The sequence below is a fragment of the Plectrocnemia conspersa genome, unplaced genomic scaffold (assembly GCF_051122295.1).
Source record: "Plectrocnemia conspersa isolate PC_06_02 unplaced genomic scaffold, ASM5112229v1 ptg000003l, whole genome shotgun sequence".
NCBI classification, from domain to species: Eukaryota; Metazoa; Arthropoda; class Insecta; order Trichoptera; family Polycentropodidae; genus Plectrocnemia; species Plectrocnemia conspersa.
The window spans coordinates 1,755,763-1,771,844 of record NW_028277167.1 but is presented as its reverse complement, the minus strand read 5'-3'; the positions used below and the strand labels follow the sequence as shown (position 1 = coordinate 1,771,844).

General features: G+C 27.2%; 1 protein-coding gene across 2 annotated transcripts; it reads right to left on the bottom strand.

Annotated features, from left to right (window-relative positions):
- Positions 1-2,374: 2,374 nt before the first annotated feature.
- LOC148236317 (serine protease inhibitor 77Ba-like) lies at positions 2,375-15,149 on the bottom strand. Of its 2 annotated transcripts, XM_088182228.1 has the most exons (9): positions 14,927-15,149; positions 7,089-7,219; positions 6,768-7,019; positions 6,551-6,698; positions 6,108-6,328; positions 5,890-5,946; positions 2,900-3,103; positions 2,697-2,832; positions 2,375-2,625 (listed from the first exon to the last, which is right to left on the bottom strand). In XM_088182228.1, the coding sequence occupies exons 1-9, from the start codon at positions 14,937-14,939 to the stop codon at positions 2,495-2,497; spliced, it is 1,293 nt and encodes a 430-aa protein (XP_088038354.1). In that variant the 5' UTR covers positions 14,940-15,149; the 3' UTR covers positions 2,375-2,494. The 2 variants fall into 2 exon arrangements, with proteins under 2 accessions (XP_088038354.1, XP_088038355.1); XM_088182229.1 differs by lacking the exon at positions 5,890-5,946.
- Between the last annotated feature and the right edge of the window lie 933 nt (positions 15,150-16,082).

Sequence of the window (16,082 nt, the reverse complement as noted above, 5' to 3'; positions counted from 1 at the left end):
GAGTTCTAAGTCTCAATTTACGCAGATTTCTATTTTTTTAAGCTATATTCCATTATTATATGTGTTCTATGCTTCAATTTATGCAAAATTTCGCAGAATCATTCTACCGTGCAAATCGAGGTATGACTGTATAGCATTTTTACCTGAAAATACATAAAAAATATGACTAACTAACAATAGATCATAAAAGCATTTATTTTATAATATAATACATGTTCAAGTTAGTCACTATTTTTTATATCCTTTTTTTATTTCCTTAAATAATAACTACAATATATTATCAAAAATAAATTTATCTAGTTTATAAAGACAGAACGTCATTTTAATATTAACGTGAAGTAAAAAGTTTTCCGTTTTTATTTTTAATCTAACCTTAAGAATCTATTCTGTATTAGTCTCCAACATCAAGACCGTCTTTTTGCGTAAATCATCTTCTTCTGTGCTATAAACTAAATTTTGTAGAAGAAACACACTTTTTATTAATTTTATCTATCGGAGCTATGGTTCTATTTTTCCAATGTTTCCAGCATAATAACAACATTAATTTTCTGATTTTGTAGAACAAATTTCTGAAAGCCCATGGAGAACTTAATTTGGAATTTTTAATCCATCGGAAATCATAATAATGTTTTCATTTATAAATGAGGTGGAGTTTAATAATATTATCTTAATAGAATGAATTATCCTACTTCATATGTGTCCAAACTTCTAGGCAAATAGTATAATGTAATGTAAGAGACTCACTTCATCATCATTCGCATTCGACAACGTCGCCCGATAGTAAGACCGATTAACATATGTTTATTAGTATGCATATTAATTCGCGCAATAAAAATATATACTAACTTCTTAAGTTACAGTACTTAAAAACCTAATATTATTAGGTAAAAATTACAATGCATTTAAATAATCTTAAATATTGTAGCCAGACTTATTTGTGTCTACATTAACAAAAATATTAATTTCCTAAAATAATTTATGTAGCGTCTAAAAATTTTCTACCTTAAAAAATCATTATTATATTATTAAACACAAAACCAAATTTTGTATGTCATTTTATAATCGCAATAAATAATATTAATGCAATTTAAAATCATTAAAAAAAATGTTAAAAACTAAACTTCTTTTATTCTAATATAATATATTTAGAAAACTTTCAATTTTCAAAGCAAAAAATTTAAAAAACTACATTTTTCTTATTCCAATATATATTTAGAAAACTGCAATTTAAAATTATACAAAAAAAATTTGAAACCAAATTTGTTAAAAACCGTAACATTTTTTTTATAATAATTTAAAAAACTTGAGTTGAAACTAATGATTAATCAAGTAATTTTACATTAAAAACTATTTTATTTTTGTGGCAAAAAAGTAAAGAAAATTGAATAATTCAGATTCATTTTACATTTAAGCAAAACTACTTTTTTTTTAATTAAATTTAATTAATATAATTTTTTTTTAATATTATGACAGGAACACCCGTAATCGTTGCAGCAAAATGAGCCTACAGGACTTTTTAAAAGTATTATAATTTATTTATTTTCTACTGACTTTCTAAAGAAAAACTTTTTGCTCTTTTCAGCGCAAAATATATGATTTACTATTTAACGGTATACATTAACAGTTTTAAAGCGCTTAAAAAAGTGAACAAGTCTTCGGACTTGAAGTTATCTCTGCTAAATAATTGTACTAAAATACTAAACGCTTTGTAGATTCACAACATTGCCAGATTTTACTGATTTTCAAATCAACGTTACGCAGCTACAATCTATACAGTAACAAATAGTCTGTTTCCACCCTTAATCATCAAGATTAGCCATAAAAATACGTTACACTTACCCTAATTTTTAAGGATATATAAATCAGAACTTGAACGTACTAAAACACTTCCTACAGATTCAAAATATTTAGGCTCTATAATCTAGTGTGTTTGAAGATATGCGCTCATAAATTCACGCTTTGCACTCAAAATCTCGCATTCCGCACTTATAGCGCAACTAATAATATTAATGAATTTTATTTTTTGACTGCAATTATATTAGAGATATTTGCGAGTTATTAATAATCAAAAATATAGTGGATGAGAAAATCTTTTTGAATCTAAAGTTTGGGGATTGCTTATTTTCAAATAAACGTAAAAGTACGGTTTAAGTTAAATTGATTAAGTTTTAAGTTTCGTTGTGTATAATATTAATTTTACTAAGATTTTACAAAAATATATTATTTAACGTAAGTTAAAATAAATAAATGATTGCCCTACTAAAACTATGTAAAAGGATTTTGTTAAGCGTGAGTTGATATATAATTTAGTAAAATTATTATTTAAAGAAATAATATTATTAAATACAAGTGAAATATCTATAAATATACGTAGTTTATGATTACTTATATTTATTGCCAAAATTATTTCCAGAAAATTATATAAATTATTTTTGTTACAAATGATAAAAAAATACATACACATATTAGATTATTTTATTATTAAATTAACAGATTAAACTTCCGACGGTACTTTATAAATTCCACTGAATACAATTATGTTTGTAGACTTCTCGATGATGAGATAAATGAAAGGTTTGTTAGCCAAAAATTTAGGAGGCGTATTCCTATTAGACAACTCTCCCTCTGAAAATAAAAATAAAAATTGTTACTTATTCTAAACACAATAATTAAACTTGATTTAATTTTTATTTTACCCGTAACAGCAGAAGATACAGTTCCTTCTTCGTTCACATCTATCTTAGCCTTGTGAATAACACGCGATAAGAATAGACTGTTTGACATTAACGAAAGATCTGCATAAGTTGGATCAAACACATCGTAAAGTCCCATCTAAACGTATATTAAACAATAAATATAATAACAGATTCGCATAAAAAATGATATATTAAATACATACATTGTTCAAAATCTCATTCATGACAATATCTGAAGTGATGGAAAATCTTGGTAAATATACGTCTACTTCGTCGTCTTCGTACATACGAGCAGTCTTAAGTTCTTCAAACACTTCCTTCATATGGAAGTTTTGGAATTTGGAGTAAAAGTCTATTAGTTTAATTCCGTAATGAGGCAACATTATGATCATAGAAAGCCTGTTTTCCTACAAAGATAAAATATTATTATAGTGTATATTGTTTTGTTATTTAAAAAAAAAGCATTTAAGAGTAATCTAATTTTACAGCGTTCAATTACTAAAGAAATATAATGAAAAGATTTGATTGATAAGAATGAAAATGTATCTAAAAATTACTAAAAATACTACCAAAGCCACAAAACTTTACAACGTCATACGAATGATGTGCTTAAGAATATTTATGTACAGTGAAATAATAATAATTCGATTCAAACGAATCGTGAGATCAGAAGATCTGCATAGAAATGTATTTTCCATCTTCACTATCCACTATGAAGTCATAGTGATAATTTGGAATAATAATAAAAGTCGTGAGATTCATTGTGTTGTGTTTATTATAATACATCATCAAATACCCTTGAGAATAAAATTACGTTTCGATAGTTATTATGAAGATGTATAAATATGTACAGGCTGTTCCTAAGATCCCATAAAAATTATTTGTATTTATTATTTTTAATAAACTTGTGAAGCTTCCTATTAAACGTTTTCAAAATCACAATAAAATTTATTCTAAGTATAAATGTTATTAACATGCAGGTGAACAATGGGATGATTCTAAAATATATTTTTAGCGAAATGTCATGTACACTGAAAAATAATGTGCACCAAAATTATTCTCCTGAGGATGCTGAATAACATTTCCGATGAACCATTAAGAAGATAAAATTAAATATATAAATAATATCTGCGTTAAAAAATAAATAAAAATTAAACAATTGAACAATTGTTTTTTTTAAATAAATACTGTTAAAGTATAAATGTGTATTACTAGTGAAGTATATATTTTTATTGCTATTTTAGTGAAATCATATTTAAATACATTTTCACTAGTGTTGTTTTAAAATTGTACAGTTGCAAAACGTCCATTTTTTATTTAAAGCTAAATAAAACCTAAAAATACTAAACCAAACATGATCTAATGAAAATTCAGAAATTAACTATAGTTTTTTAATTTCATAAAGTTAGGTTTGGATAACATTTAATTTATTTAACCCTTTGGGTGCAACGGTGTCTTTTTAAAAAAAAAGGTTTTTCATATACATTATTATAATTTAATTCATTTAAAAACTGTTTCATGCCATTGTCATATATTATTAAAGTGGTAACAAGCTCACAAATTTTTTTGAGCATCATCACGTCAATAGCGATCTTTGCGCTTTTTTTATTTATTTTATTTAAAGACGAACAACTATATATTTTAGCATCCAAAGGGTTAAATATTATAGTATTAAGGGACAATCTCTGATTATGTGAAAATATGCGTATAAATATATTTTACTGATTCTGAGAAGTTACAGTCCACCCCCCTATTGCGTAAAGATTGAAACTTCGTTATAGGAGACTTGACACCCATACAAAATTTGAGGTTAGGTTTTTTTAATTGTATTTTGTCAATTTACCGAAATCAGAAAAATCAAACTTTTTTTCTATTTTTATGTATTAAATTTAATTTAGTTTGTAAGCAAGAACATGTGCCCTATTTTCTTTGATTTGAAAAATTTCCTTGATTTTGCAAGTACCAGAGGTGTCAAACAGTTTGAAAAGATATAAAAAAATTGCAATAAAATTTTAAAATATAAAGTATTGCATTCTAAATCAAATGCTAACGGTGATTATTATATTAACATGGTTTTTGCATTTAAATTATAAAATAAAAAAATAGATAAGCTTAGAAAAATTACATATTATTTTAAATGTACTATATTTTGAATGGTGGATATAAAGTGTCATATCATATATATATATATATATATGTAAATATATTTTATGATTCATTACTACTTTTTTTAAATTTGTAATAAATATTAGTATTGCATAATTAAATCGTTTTATTATAAAAAAAACTTAAAAAGCGTATACATTAAATGTAATGCATTAAAAACTTCGCTATAAAGGGGTTTACTGTGGCATTGAAAATATAATTTCACTAGTAATACACATTCACTATAGCATATGCAATATATATGTTTTCTCTAACTATTGATTTGATAAAAAATTGCTCAAAAATCATTGCAATTAAATATTTATTTTTATACTCTCAGATTATTCTAAAATAATTAAAAACATAATTAGACAGATGTTTTAAATTATTTGTAAATAAATCACCCGTGTTGCAAAATATACATTGAGTTGTCAATCACTAATTAATTATATTGCAAAATTTATAGCACAACAAACCAACTAAAATAAAAGTATAAACGTGCTACAAAAATTTAAGTCCGTCAAATATTTGTACATATAAATCAGGTATAATATATACCATTAAAAAACTAATTACAACAGTAAGCATTATATAAATTGGTTTATCGTTTAAAATGACCATAAACTTATTAATATTACGTCATTTTGACGCAAAATAAAATCCATTGGGGATCAAACTCAGTACCCACGCACGAATGAAAGTGACATATATACATACAACTACAACTCTAGCCGTTTATTAGTATTAGTATAAATGTATGATTGTATTTTAATTAAATGAGAAGAAGAGGAAGATGTTTAATGTCCAATAATGAATTATGTACATAACTAAAATATAATTTTCAATATATGAAACATGGAAATGCTTGCAAATCATACTGTATATATATTTATATATAAATTAAAATTTTGAGTCCGATTCGAAAAGCCAATGAGTTTGTCAAGAAGTGTGCTACAAAAAAGCAAAGAGTTGCTTCTACAGTGCCCAACAACAAACTATGCGTGTATAGCCAAAAAAGAAATGAGTGCCTAATATATAAATGTTTAACCTCTCCTTTGTTGTTCACGCATTTACTGAATTCGTCGACATTATTCGAGCAGGAATCCTAAACCGAAAACAAGTTTTTTACAATAAATTTTGAATTGTCGCTTTTAAAGTCTCTTTTTAAAAAGAGCTGCGGAACTGCAGCACCCCCAGATAAAATATTTACTGAACTGCAGTTCCGCAATCTTATCATAAGTCTTATAAAACATATTTTTATATTACCTCTCCGTATGGCAATTCAATGACGTGCGATTGGAACTTTCTCATGTTGACGTAAGGGAAAGCAGCCCTTTTAGACATCATGTTAACATAGCCTATTATTGTCTTACTGTCTTCGTCGTAAAAAGGTTCTCTTTTCGTCAAAGAGGCGTTGAACGGAAGAGTCCATTGCCCTTTGAAGAAAACTGCGTTGGTGATAATCATCTCTGCGTTTCTCAAATCATCTAAACAAAACCATTAAATTTAATTATTTATAAATCTAACTTACCACTTCGCATGGTTAAAATGTTTGTATATTTTAATGTTAAAAAGAATGGGATATAAAATTTAAATTATATTGGTCGCTTAGTTTGATGATTAAATCAACTTGGAGGGATACCAAGGAAGGAAGTTTATGTATAACATGATGAGTATATTGTCAAATAATTATATTTATTTATAAAAACCTTGATTGACGATCTCGGTGATCTTCCCTCTCGTTGCCTTTCTGATACGCTCGTTTATGAAATTAACCGTATTAAAGTCTCTAAAGTTTACTTTGTACAACTCAGTTAAATAATTTTTCTTTATGATGTCTTCATATTGCTGTCTTATCTGAAATTAAATTGATATAATAATTATTACTACGCCAAAAGCAATCAATGCACGTCGATCGAAACCTACAAGTTTCTTATTATCTGCGAATATCGAATTGGTCGACTCTAATTGAACCGTTGACGTGTTCACCAGAAAAGCCTTGACGATGATTTTAAAGCCATCTCTGATTACATCCGGCCTATTCTTGGGATGCCTCAACACAGTCTCTAATTCTCCTAAAGTGTTGTTGTTAGCTCCTTCTGTGAGAACAGAGAGCATAGACCATACTGATATAGGACTGATCACGATGTTTCCTTTTGGGACGTCCAGCGCTGTTCTCTGCGTAAGAAAAAAAGATAAATCAATAAAAGGAATATAGTAACTGATCGATTGATCTGATATACTAACCAGTAGTAGCTGTATAGAGAAAGTTTCTATTCCTTTATTAATAGTTTCTACAATTTCCTTTTCCCTTGAATTTAAGACTTGAGAGTTGACAAGGGTTAATCCTATGGCGAAGGACACAAACAGAAACGTAACTGAAACAAATAAACAACACAAAATTAATCACTAAAATTTAATTTATATTATTTGCAAAAAAACTGTTAGTGTTATATTATATTTACACAAAATTTCTTGGGTAAATAGAAAAACGAATATTAATGTCCCTCAAGGTATGGCAAAAGAACATGAAGTGCTGTGGAACATCAAAATATGAAAGCTTCAATATCTCGGCCATATAATTAAGGACCAAAATACAAACTGAACCAACTTATCATTCAAGAGAAAAAACGGATGAAGAAGTATATGTACATCACATCACACGGCTACGCAATTTAAGAGAATGGTTTGAATGCAATTCCACTGAAATATTCTGTACAATATATTAATACTAATAGTGTTTTATAGATTGTTTACAATACGAAACATCTGTAGTAATCATTTAACTTAACAATTCAATTCACAGATTGTAAGTGAGTGCGAATATAAATAATTACTTGCATTGGACTTTTGTGTGCGGTTGAATTTTTACAACTATATTTATTTATACATGTATATTATTCAAAGTCAATAGAGCACAGTCCTCATTCTAATTTAATATTCCGGGGTTTACCCAGCCAATTAATAATGCAAATTATAATAACAAATATAAATTGAATCCAATGGTGACGACTTATAATGGGAAATCCCACCACAAATGGCGTACCTAATACAAAACCTGCATTTCTTAACATAAATGTGTAATGTTATCGATTTGTGTGAAGTTATGTTAGTGTTACTTTGACGTAGTGACAATGATGAAACAAATCGCAAAATTTGACAGTGTAAGCCAAAACAACCTGAGTTATATATTCTGCAGGAATGTACAGATAAAAATAAATATAACCTAATTAAATATACACAATTTCTTCCGCGGATTATGTTGGACATAAACTCGAAATACAGGTTGATCCACTTAAAACTTTACATTTAAATAAATAAATATGTTGGTATTTCAATATTTGCAGAACATTTGGTAAATTTAAGTGAAAAAAACATCAACTGTTCAAGAGCTACGACTCTAAATATCGCGTGAAGTTCTCTCTACAGTTTTTGTTTAGACGGATGTTTATGAATATCATGTTTTGAGATATCCCAGAAAAAAATTCTACTACTGTTGCAATGGATTTTTTTATTAATTTAAAACTATATTTAACACATTGCATACTTAAATTATTCCTTAAATATTATTTAATATTCCTAAAAATGCACCCGTGCGGTCGGGTTTAGCCTAAACTAATTTTTTTAAACCATCACAACTTTTTAATTAGTTAAAGTTTTAACATTAAATATAATATACAGTTTCGTAATGGTCGTTTTTTATATTCACAATAATAAAATAAAAAATTAATTTATGTTTAGAGTCACCAAATATACATGTTTTAAAAATAAAAATGATACAGATTATGATAAAATAATAATAGAATACCTTGACTTATTTTTAAAACAACAAATATCAAACTCTGTGACATCTACAATAATATATTTATTTTTAACACTTTACGGTCAATTTACGCGCCAATATTAGCACGACCGTTCAACTTTTTCTTGTCGAATATGACGTGACTTTTAGCGAACTCTTTTTTAGTTCTGTATGAAAAAAATCGAACAACACTTTAATGCCTTAAAATATTAACAATGTGTCTATTTTTTTAAAAACAATTTATTGTTAATAGTAAAATCAATTTTTTTTAAATCTGAGTAATAAAACAATTAACAATTGATAACCTGTGAATCCAAAATTGTCGGGAAAACTAAATAAAATTATTAGGACAGAAAAATCGTAAATAAGCGAACAAGTAAAACAAGCAAAAAATCTTAATTTATAGTAGAGGTCCTAAGAGCAATCGCTGTCGGTGCCACAAATTATATATGTAACTAAAATAAATTAAATAAAAAAACACTGGTCGTTTGTAATAGGTATTATGTTACACCAGATATAATAAAACGTGTTATTTAATCAAGTGACATTTTCTTGCGGCGCTTTCACAGAAGCTTTCCTCGTTTACTCTAAACCATTATTTTTTTTTCTCCTTTTGCGACAGTAAAAAATTAACGTCGTTACAGCACACACATAAAAAATTCAGAGCGTCGTCTTGTAATTATAAGTCGCTGTTGGTGATAAATTATCAGAGACACGTACACAAAAGGAGTTCGTCTTAATATATAATATAATATATTTTTTGTTGTCATTAAATGGAAAGACCTTGGACTGGCATTGAAAACAAATTAAAGAGACAAAGGCAAAGAAGAACGAAAAGAGCACAATAGATAAATAATTTATTTAAAACCTTTGGGTGAAAAAAAAATATTGATAAAAGGCTGCTAAATTATTTAATATTAATATATATTAAAATAAAAAGTACACAGTATAAGCTTCAAATACGTAAAAAATAGAAAACGCATATATAATATTAAAATTGTGTGTTTTTTAAAAGCTTAAGTTCTTATCATATGCGCATTTTATATCAAACGCTTTTTAAGAAATGATTTAGAATACATTCCATGTTTTTGGTAGTATAGCAACTACTTCCAATAGTTTTCGAGTATTCTAAAGTATCGTGTTTGTATTAAATATGACATCCTCAGCGCTTGCAGCTCTTCTCTGACTTGCGCCATCCAGCTCCTTAACGAGTTCACATGAGCTGGTCCGTTAAATGCGGAATTATGTTCATTTATGTTTTTATTTATTTATTATAAATAAAGAAGTAGTGTGCCTTCTTAATTTTACTTGTTGTATCAGTTTTATATATTAAAACAAACTCAAGTCATGCCCGCAAAAACCCTTGTTAAAGCGTGGTCCTATCTTTTTCGATCCAGTATTTTATCTCAATAATATGGACTTGCTTTTAGTTTAACGCATTTTGTTCTAGTCACTATTAGAAATTATATATGTTTTTTTGTTACTTCACTTATGAGCGTTTGCAACCCTTTTAGACTATTCGCTATAAGTACTGTGTCATCGGCATATCACATGTTATTAAGTGAGAGTTTTAATTTTTAACATCTAAATATTTTTTTGTATAGATTACATAAATCAAATTTTTTCTTGTATAACCATTTCTTTTTCAAATTCTTTAGAGACTTATCCAATATATATTTATATTTTTTTTTATCCTAATAAAAATTAAACTTGCTGTATGGTTCTTTCATTATTACTGATTTGTTGGCTTATTTCAGTATCTTTTACTTTGTTCATATCACTGTAAACTGTGATTTGATCATCATAATACAATACAGCATTTTTTATACTAATATGTATAAAGCGGTTATGCGTATCAAAGTGGGCGTTCATTAAACAATAGGCGCGAAGCAGGTACAAAAACCCCGGATTACACATTTCATAGAATGACGACATGTTACTAATTGTAACGATTTAGATTTTTTGCTACGCCATTATACACATTAAATAATCTGTTTCTGTCTAAAAATATATTTCCGTTGTAACTTTTCGTAGCACCGTGACTCACTGTGTGCGAACAAAAACCAGCTCCACCGACCTTACCGTATATAGAGCAACATTTGCAACAACACCAAATCTTTTTCTCTCTCTATAGTAAAATTTCGCAATTATAAATTATTAGAGGGTGTATTGTGAGGAGCTGATGCGATTAACTACAACAATCGCTGCGAATGCAACACTCTTTGGCGGACCTCGACGGGAGTACAACGGCTAGCGGGGCCTCATCCGCCAGCCATTAAATCCTAAAATGTATTATTACTATATAAACATAAAATGTGACTCACGTGATACTTACATATATAAATACAATATGAATTTACATTTACACTACAATTAAGAGCCACACAAAAAAATGTAATAAAATAAATATTTATATGGATTTTTGATAGAATAAAATACGTCGATATTTCTTGTATAAATACGATGTTAAATTCACGAGATCACAGATGCAGAAATATGAATTTATGAATTTTTCATGTATCGGGAATGTTTTGGATGTGAACTGCTCTGAACGTCTGAACCTAGTAAAGGTCAATTGGAATTCATAAATAAGATAACGTACGTATGAGTATATCGTTTACAAACGTAATTTTTATGTTCAAATGGATATTTATTAAATAATTCATGTATGTATTTTGTATGCTATTTAAGATTGATATATGATATTTACGATTTTTTTATTAAACCATTTTACTGAAAGCAAGTTTGTTCAGGACTTTTAAATGCGATATATATATTAACGGTAATTAGTAATAAAAAGTTAACTATTGTTTAAAACCTATAAAAATAATTAGATATACATTAAACAGCAAGGTTAAAAATATTATTTTAAAAACCACTTAAAACCAGTTGTAAATAGTTGTATATTAATCATCCTATTACATCAGTCGTTATTTTTAAAAATGCATTTTCACAATATACATATTTATCAAAAATATATATTTTTATAGAGATTTTAATTAGATCTTTAATAATATTATATATTGAATAACACAAATTAAATATTGTTTTTTTTCGTATTAATTTAAGATAGATTATTGATGAGTTAATTTAATCTAATTTAATAGATAAAATATCCTGCTGTTTCGTGAGATAAAATATGTTTTTTTTATTTTTGCTTATAAAAAAATGATACCCCATTTCGTAAGATGATTATTTAAACGCGTATATTTTATAACCTTTACAGTTCAGTTCAATTTCAAATGATATTTTTAACAAACATCGTTGATAACAACCAAAAAAAACACACACGGAACATGGCATTGTTATGTTCTGTTACAAGCGCAAAAAATCCAAACACATTGTTGCATTGAATTTTCGCGTCAAATTGTCAACGACTGGAAAGAGCGAAATCCGGTTTTTTGTGCAGCGAGCGATACTGTGCAAAAAATACGTGTATATTTTTTATATACATACAAATTGTATATATATATATATATATATATGTGCATATAACGCGTTGAGGCACTTTTCATCTACTCGGATAGATAACCTTCATAAATATTCATTCCGGCCCTGTTCAACCTCACATTGTTTTCAACACTGGATTGGTAAGAGGATTTAATGAATTTTGATGGAAGAAAAAATACAATTTATTTATAATCCATTTATAGAATAAATGCGAAACGTCTATTTACATATATATGTATTTATAATAAGACGAGAAAAACGACTTAATATTTGCACAATAAATAATTGTAGAGTTCATTATAAAATAAACAATTACATAGCTTTGCTGCATAAGATCATTGAAACATCGTAAAATAAAGTGATAGTGAAATAATAAAGTAAATATCTTACATAATCTTAACTTGATTCTAATTCATATTGGTTTTAGTTGCTCAACTTGTTGATAACTAAAATCAATAGATTTTTTTTGTTATCGTCTAAAACATAAGTCATGTTACTACCTTATCTTAAATCAAACATCTCTTAAAAAAAGGTATAAAAAATATGTATATGTATTTATACATATGCCAGCTTATATTACAATACAGTGCTAGCAAATGTATATGATTAAAATACAATATGAAATATTATAGTTATTTTATAGTAAAAATATTAGAACAATAAAACATATTCTTATAAAGTTGCAATGATTATTAAGTACTTATTAATCACTAAATATGCTTTACAGAAAACGCTTTTAAATAACACGGTTCAGTAGACCCCTAATAACACGGTTAATTAGGGGCGTGCTATTTATATCCCTTTTACTTTATGTAAGAATATAATATGATATGTACGCACATATTGAAAAAAAAAATTATTGTCCCCCAACTACACGCACCCAAATAGCACGTCCCCAATTTATTGTGTTATTAGGGGGTCTACTGTAATTTTTTTTACATTCAAAATATAACTTAACCATAATTGCACAAAAACATGTCATTTAAAATCTAAACAGGAATTCTATATATTTAAAAATATGTAAAAAAAAAAAATAATATTTATTAGTAAAACATTTAAGGTATTTCTCTCTGCTAAAAAATTAGGATTTTTTAACAGAGCTGCAATTATAATAGCTGATATTTTAAAACAAAAAAATAAATTAAGCTGGCTAACGAACATAAGCAAGATATTTATAAACTTAGTTTTTCGTGGTTGGTTATAAAATTTGTAATATCCCAGAAACATATATGTATATATCAGTGGTGTGCGGCGACTTTTGAAACAGGGCATACAATCAGGGGGGGGGGAACAATAACTATAATTTAAAATTTATTTTCTTCATTTGATAAACAAATGTATTTATTTTCTGAAAATTAATTTTATTCTACGCTCCTTCTTATTGTGAAATTATTACAAAAAAAGTGGATGCTTTTGAAGGCAATGTTCCGCTCCTTTTATTTGTGGTAAAATAAAAAAGACTTGAACTAGATCAGTACATATATCTGTAGCTTAGTTCAGATTCACCATTTGAAGTTCGTTTTTATTTTTTTATACATATATTCTTGATATGATTTTTTCCAGAGTCGCGCCTCAGGAATTTGTTTATTATAAATAAATTACTCATTAATTTACATTTAATTAAAGGAATATTTAACCGTACAGTACAATGTTTTGATTGATAAATTAGTATAAAACATCAGAACAGCTCATTATGAATTTGGCAGCGCAGAGTGAATTTTTTAAATTTAAATAAAATATCGGGCCTAATTAAGCCACGTAGAGAGATTTTTTTGTGCATATTTTTAATATAATAGAATAATACTAGATGTCGGTACTTCACTAACGCGAGGTACCGTAGCTAATATAATATTATAAGCGTACGCAAAATATGTTATTAATTGAATCATGACGTTTTATTTTATTTGCTTGTTACTATTTATATTAATATATACTTATATATTTATAACTAAAAACTTAGAATAAATATAACTTGTCCACAACAGTGTACATTTTGTATATTTCTTATTAAAATATACTTTAAAATATGATCATAAAAATATTTGATAGATAATAATATATAAATTATACATTTTCAAAAATATAATAAAATAGTACAACCATTTTAAAATTTTCATTAAAGCCAAAATAAAAAAGTTAAGAGTCAATACTAACCAAAATGTTTCTTTTATGATTTTACTAATAAAAAATACTGGTGCGTACTGTCAGAGACATCTATCGATCGAAGCAATATTTAAAAATATTTTTAAATTAAATTATATCATAGATATCTAAATTCCTAACTGTCTTAGTATCAATACATAATAATAATACTTGCTTATGATAATTCATGACTATGTATGTCAAAGTTCAACAAATAACAAAACTTTCTGCATTTCATTGTTGCGACATTCATTTTTATAACTCACTTCCTTCATTTTGATATTTTTAATTATATTACTTATGCTTCCTTTTAATGACCTCAAAGATAAACAAACCGCATTATTCCCGCTCGAGAATTGCGAACAGGAAACCTCAAGACATTTTAAGGTTTGCTTTGACTTCACAATACCCACTGTTTCATACTTGAAAATAATATTAAAAAAATTGGTACAAGGTCTTGTTTTAAAATATAAGGATTTTTATAAATAAATAATGTAAATAATCACTTGTTTATTTGTGTATGTGTGGGAGCAATTATTGTATATGTGTGTGTGTTGGATGACCTTTGCTTAATCACATCCAAAGTGTCTTGGTGTCATAACGCCAGAATGGAAAGTGTTCGTCAAAATCACCAAAAACAATTTAGTATGTCGTTAAAGACGCGCACTGTATTATCTACTAGTAAACTAACCTGCTCGTGACATTTTGTCTTGAATTTTCGTCCCAACTGGTCACACTGGATTTAATATATATGTACTGGTTCTCTATCAAGCACTTTTTAACACCAGATTAAGAATACAAAAGTAAAATCCAAAAACACAAGAAATCCAAGAGCAGAAGAGCCACTGACTGCTTCAGGTCAATCGCTATGCGTCATCGTGGCGACCAAGTTCAACAAGAACCATGAATAAACTGGCTTCAAAACGTGTTTACGAGTATTTAATGCCTCTCGATGATGGACTACAGGGCGGTCAGAAAGTAAGTTACAAAAAAACTTTTATTTTTTTATCTTCTTCCAAGAACTCGAAGAATATTTTATTACAGAATCGATGCTTGGAAAATGTGCTTTACTGCGTACTCTAGAGGAAAACCTTTTTGGGACTTGATTTAAGACCTGTTTAATACCGCTATCAAATAAACAGCGTCCGATATATCAAACTGACAATCTGCACGTTAAACCCAATGATGTACATTTGTTGCAAGGAATTGAATTTTGGGTTACTTAAATAAAATAAATCTACATGTATACAAATATTGATAATCGAACAGACTGATAAAAAAATATTAAGCGTTCGAATTAAAAAGGCATCTAGCCTAAGATAAATTAATGAATTTTAAAATTATAATAAATTAACATTGAATGGTTTTAAATAATGAGATAAAATAATCCCTAATAGCAACAAGTCTTATAAAACTATATATTTCATATTCTCTAGTAATAGATGTTTTAATCTACAGCTTTATATTTATAAATATTGATAAGTAACTGGAATTTTGAAATTAAGTATTTCTATTCACCATATCTATGGAAGTAAGTGAAAATTGGCTTACCACATTATTATAAAAATAGATATCGTTATCTTATTTGAGAAACTATTGTGAAACTTTGGGCGTCTTTAGAAATCATAAATATTGATCAGATAACAGTAAATATGCGGAAGAATCATTGAAAAATTAAATTATTAACATTTGTGTACGGAAGTACTAAGTTGATATAAAAAATATTTTTAAAAGCGGCCCTTCATTTTGTAAAATAATGAATAAATATATATTAAGTCGTATTGAAGTCTTGGGTTGACGGAGAGCGGCAGATTTCGGTCGCTTCAGCGTAGCTCCGCTTCCAAGTC